General features: G+C 36.2%; 1 protein-coding gene across 1 annotated transcript; it reads right to left on the bottom strand.

Annotated features, from left to right (window-relative positions):
- Nucleotides 1-2,742: 2,742 nt before the first annotated feature.
- On the bottom strand, nt 2,743-5,046 carry LOC149808218 (uncharacterized). Its single transcript, XM_089975038.1, has one exon. The coding sequence runs from the start codon at nt 4,715-4,717 to the stop codon at nt 3,593-3,595; it is 1,125 nt and encodes a 374-aa protein (XP_089831164.1). The 5' UTR covers nt 4,718-5,046; the 3' UTR covers nt 2,743-3,592.
- Between the last annotated feature and the right edge of the window lie 954 nt (nt 5,047-6,000).

Raw genomic sequence — 6,000 nt, 5'->3', positions numbered from 1 at the left:
CTTTTTTACCCCATCACTTCCGTACGTACGCTTAACGTGCCCCCCAATCCCCGAATTTTATAGAACGGCCTATATTTAATTCACGCATTAACGATCAAGGATTAATAATATTAACGTGTATAATAAAACAGGATAGTCCACTGACGATGAATGTCTGGCTGCATCAAAGAAATAAGCTGCGTAATTTTAAAAAGTTTGTGTAGTGTCCACTAAAATTCAAACGCCCACTTGAACAGGTAATGTATTAGAAAAATTATTATTGAGGCTTCACCCACTCTTATGTGTAGGTACATTATCAGTAGACCCCCCCCCATACGCAAGCGTATGCATTTGGGTTAACCTCCATGCGTACATACTAAATGGATGGATCCTATTTATATGGCTATAATCAGAAACGAACACAATAACAGGGATCGCGCTGGGCTTTGTCAATGTCGCAAAACGTGATTTTTGTCCTAATCAGAGACAAAATATACCATCCTGTGATATTTTTGGTGGCAACATTTTTGGCCGATAAAAATTGTATATCCAGTCTTGGCTTTGGAGTGAAAAAATTCAAAGGCACCTTGACAGGTTCCCGCAAACTTGGATATAAAAATGCACTGATACTCCATCTTGAGAAGTAAAGTCTTACTTTACTATTGGCAATGGTACGTACAAAGCAAACAGCGAGCAAGTCCACCGGATTACATAATTCAACACTGGACACGTGAAAATTAAGTGTGATACGGAACTTTACCTTGACAGAAGAAATTAGAATCATGGAACATTATACGTGCAAGTATAAAATTCTAAAACAAATACAAACCTGAAAATTTCAAACTTGCTGAACAGTAGTCACAGGTTGCATGTGCAAGACAAAAAGGTCAAGACACAGAGAAGTCACCAAATTGGAGAAATATTTCAACATTAAATGTAGTTAAAATGCAGAAGAAGCCTTTATAGAATGCAGATATAAATCGGGGACGCAGGTTATTAATATGAGAGATAGAGCCTGAAAACAGACCAAGCATATTACGAATTTTGACAATCCAAAGAATGATGGACAGATGTTTATTGATCTTACGGACTCGCTAAACAGGAAAGGAGACAAGATCTATAGCCTAAGACCCAAAGGAAATGAACCCATACTTCCATATGGGAAATTAAAGTGTGGAAGCTTCACTCTGAACATATTGGAACCAGCACCATTTCAGGGAAAAAACAAAACTGCAGAACTTCATATATCAGATATTCCATTAGAAATTTCATTGGGGGCTACAGTAGAGAAATTTTAGAAGAAATTCTTAAAAAAGGTAACCAGGGTAAGAATGGACATACACCCCCGCTTCGCCATAAAAAACGGTGTGAGACTTCTCGAGATAGATAAAGAAAAACTTAGAATACTAAAGAAGTCATTCCTTCTACATGGATTCCTTGTTAGAACATGGTAGAAAGGCTGCATATTTCATAGAAAATGCAACCAATGTGGAAACATAGGAATACTCCTCAGAAGTGTCCTACAACAAAAAATCTAGCCAATACACAAACCAGAGAAACCACCCAGCAAAGTGAACCACAGCAAAAATAAGGAAATATACAGGCACAGATACCAAAACCACGGAACAGAGGAAAAGGGAAAATTATACCGCAGAAAGGTAAATGACAGGAAGAGATAATAACAAGATCAACAGGAAAATCAACTAACAACTCAAACGCCAAACGAGAAACAACCAAAATAACAAACAGGACAACTAGATTATAAACCACAGGTGCTTAACGCGAGCTTGATGTTGAAAAAAAAACAAAACAATAATCTAAAGGAAAAAATCATATAGTGCTGGATATTCACGCCGATTATACCTCATATCACATATATCACATTTCTACAATTGTACTTTTTTAAATGTCCTTGAGTGAACATCTTTTATGACATACTTCACACTAAAATGATATTTCTCCATTATCCATCAACATGCACTTAATTTAGATTAATTTCCACTGAGAGTAAATGTTTTGTGACATAATTTACACTCAAATGTATTTTCTGCAGTATGAATCCTCATGTGGTCAAACTTCCACTCTCATTAAACATTTTGTTACGCACTTCACACGTTTTTTTTCCCCATACATATCCTAGTGTAGTCTTATATCTACACACTGATAAAACAATTTATCACACACCTCACACTTAAATCTCCACACTGATAAAACAATTTATCACACACCTCCGACATAAATCTCCACACTGATGAAACAATTTATCACACACCTCACACTTAAATCTCCACACTGATAAAACAATTTATCATACCCCTCACACTTACATCTCCACACTGATAAAACAATTTATCACACACCTCACACTTAAATCTCCACACTGATGAAACAATTTATCACACACCTCACACTTAAATCTCCACACTGATAAAACAATTTATCACACACCTCACACTTAAATCTCCACACTGATGAAACAATTTATCACACATCACACTTAAATCTCCACACTGCTGAAACAATTTATCACACACCTGACACTTAAATCTCCACACTGACGAAACAATTTATCACACACCTGACACTTAAATCATTCTTCTCCAATGTGCACCTCCAGTTTTCCAATGCGAGGAAACATTTCATCACACACTTCCCACTTGAATGGTTCCTCTTGGGTCCTACTAAACACTGCTAATCTTGACAAAGCAACACAAAGCCTGACAAAGTCACACAAAGCCTGACAGAATAATTCAAGGTCAAAACAGAAAAGTATATTTGTATTGCAAATGATGTAGACGAATAAAAGTTAGACAAAATCATATTTGAAATGTTCATTATTAGTTTAAAATGTGTTAATTTTATAAAATGTGGGGAAAAAAAATCATGCATCTCAATGTATTTCCTATTGGGTTACTAAACATATGTTGACAAACATTTGACTTAAATGGTTTGTCTCCTATATGAATGCTCATGTGCCATTGTAAACATCTACCCTGACTAAACCCTTCTTCATCACATACTTCACACATAAATGGCTTTTCTCCAGTATGAATCATATGCTTATGTGCAGTTTTAAATGTCCACCCTGACAAAATCTTTCATCATATACTTCACACGTAAATGGTTTTTCTCCAGTATTTATTCTCATGTGCTGTTTTAAATGTCCACTGCATCTTAACATTTTATCACACACTTCACACTTAAATCGATTTTCTCCAGTATGCATCCTCGTGTGCACTTTTAAATCTCCACCGTGACTAAATCTTTCATCACATACTTCACACTTAAATGGTTTTTCTCCAGCATGTATTATCTGTTTTTTTAAATGTCCACTGTGACTGAACATTTTATCACACACTTCACACTTAAATGGTTTTTCTCCAGTATGAATGCTCATGTGCAGTTTTAAATGTCCACTGCGACTGAACATTTTATCACACACTTCACACTTATATGGATTTCTTATAGTACGTATCCTCATGTGCTGTTTGAAATCTCCATCCTGGCTAAACCTTTCATCACATAATTCACGCTTAAATGTTTTTTCTCCAGAATGTATTCTCATGTGTCTTTTTAAATGTCCACTGCGACTGAACATTTTATCACACACTTCTCACTTAAATGATTTTTCTCCAGTATGAATGCTCATGTGCAGTTTTAAATTTCCACTCTGATTAAACATTTTATCACACACTTCACATTTATATGGTTTTTCTCCAGTATGTATTCTCGTGTGCCGTTTTAAATGTCCACTGCGACTGAACAGTTTATCACACACTTCACACTTATATGGATTTCTTAGAGTATGTATCCTCATGTGCTGTTTAAAATCTCCATCCTGGCTAAACCTTTCATCACATACTTCACACTTAAATGGTTTTTCTCCAGTATGCATGCTCATGTGCAGTTTTAAATTTACACGCTGATTAAATATTTTATCACACACTTCACACTTAAATGGTTTTTCTCCAGTATGAATGCTTATGTGCAGTTTTAAATTTCCACTCTGATTAAACATTTTATCACATACTTCACACTTATATGGTTTTTCTCCAGTATGTATTCTCGTGTGCCGTTTTAAATGTCCTCTGCGACTGAACATTTTATCACACACTTCACACTTATATGGATTTCTTATAGTATGTATCCTCATGTGCTGTTTAAAATTTCCATCCTGGCTAAACCTTCCATCACATACTTCACACTTAAATGGTTTTTTTCCAGCATGTATTCTCATGTGTCTTTTTAAATGTCCACTGCGACTGAACATTTTATCACACACTTCACACTTAAACGGTTTTTCTCCAGTATGAATGCTCATGTGCAGTTTTAAATTTACATTCTGATTAAATACTTTATCACACACTTCACACTTAAATGTTTTTTCTCCAGTATGAATGCTCATGTGCAGTTTTAAATTTCCACTATGATTAAACATTTTATCACACACTCCACACTTAAATGGTTTTTCTCCAGTATGAATGCTCAAGTGCCGTTTTAAACTTCCTTTCTGATTAAACATTTTATCACACACTTCACACTTAAATGGTTTTTCTCTAGTATGAATGCTCATGTGCAGTTTTAAATTTCCACTATGATTAAACATTTTATCACACACTCCACACTTAAATAGTTTTTCTCCAGTATGAATCCCCATGTGCAACTTTAAATTTCCACTCTTGTTAAACATTTTGATCACACTGCACGCGTAAATGATTTTTCTCCGGTACCTAGCCATGTGCGCTTCTGAAGTCTTTCACGTTGATTAAACTCATTTTTTCACTATAATATGGCCCCAAGATCAAACTCATTTTTCACTATCATATGACCCCAAGATCAAACTCATTTTTCACTATCATATGACCCCAAGATCAAACTCATTTTTCACTATATGGCCCCAAGATCAAACACATTTTTCACCATGTGTTCTTTCAGATTGTATTGCTATTAAAGAGACTGAAGTATGTACATGTAATACGCGAAGTTCATCGTGCTTTCTGGAAGAGTCCATTTTCGATACAGGTGCACTGATTCTGGTCGGAATCGCTGCGTGCCACTTGCGAACAAACATTACACTGGACAACAAATTTTTACAAAAGTCATGTTACTGAAATAAAATTAGTCAATTCTTATCAATTTTTATGTGCTGAACACGAATATGACAGTCAAATTGCAAAATTGGCTCTAGTTTTTTTGTAATCTGCAAGAAATTAATGTTTACATAACGAAATGCATTCCAATAGTAAAAGGTCAACTGTAATAGCCTACCTATAAAAAATCAAGTCATTGACTACATCTTAGATTTCTTCGCCTGTCTCTTGTACAGCTGTTCGGGAGCATCTCTGAGGAGTGTCCAGCAGTAGTCAGCCAGCATTGTAGTGGACCATTTTCCCTGGTATCTTTGTTCCATTGTTGCGATATCTTGATGAAAACGTTCGCCGTGTTCATCACTAACAATACCACAGTTGCTAGGAAAGAAATCCAAATGGGAATGAAGGAAGTGAATCTTTAGAGACATATTGCAGCCAAGTTTCTTATACTTCATCAACATGTCTTCTACTAGTTCCTTATAGTTTTCTGCCCTAACATTTCCGAGGAAGTTTGTAGAAACTAGGCGAAAAGCATTCCATGCTTGTTTCGCGTCACCTTCCAGCAAGTTGTTGAACCGGTCATCTTTGAAAAGCTCTCCAATCTGAGGACCCACAAAAACTCCCTCTTTAATCTTTGCTTCGCTGAGTCGAGGGAATTTTTCATGCAGGTATCGGAATGCTGGCAAAGTCCGGTCAATGGCTTTCACGAAGTTCTTCATCAAACCTAGTTTGATGTGAAGGGGTGGTAGCAAGATTTTCTGAGCCTCAACCAGAGCTGGGTGTTGGATATTCTTCTCTCCAATGGCTACATTCTGCCTGTGAGTCCATTCCTTCCTCATGTAGTGCATTTCCCTTGCTCGGCTATCCCACTCGCATAAGAAACACATGTATTTTGTATATCCTTGCTGCAGTCCCATTAAAAGGGCAACTA

Source organism: Sinohyriopsis cumingii, chromosome 1 (genome assembly GCF_028554795.1).
Source record: "Sinohyriopsis cumingii isolate HCF-2022 chromosome 1, ASM2855479v2, whole genome shotgun sequence".
Lineage (NCBI taxonomy): Eukaryota > Metazoa > Mollusca > Bivalvia > Unionida > Unionidae > Sinohyriopsis > Sinohyriopsis cumingii.
Note: the sequence above shows the minus strand (reverse complement) of the source record. Positions and strands in the feature narration are given on the sequence as shown.

Coding starts and splice junctions, on each gene's coding strand:
- LOC149808218 (XM_089975038.1), bottom strand. CDS start 4,717: ATGGCTAGGTACCGGAGAAAAATCATTTACGCGTGCAGTGTGATCAAA.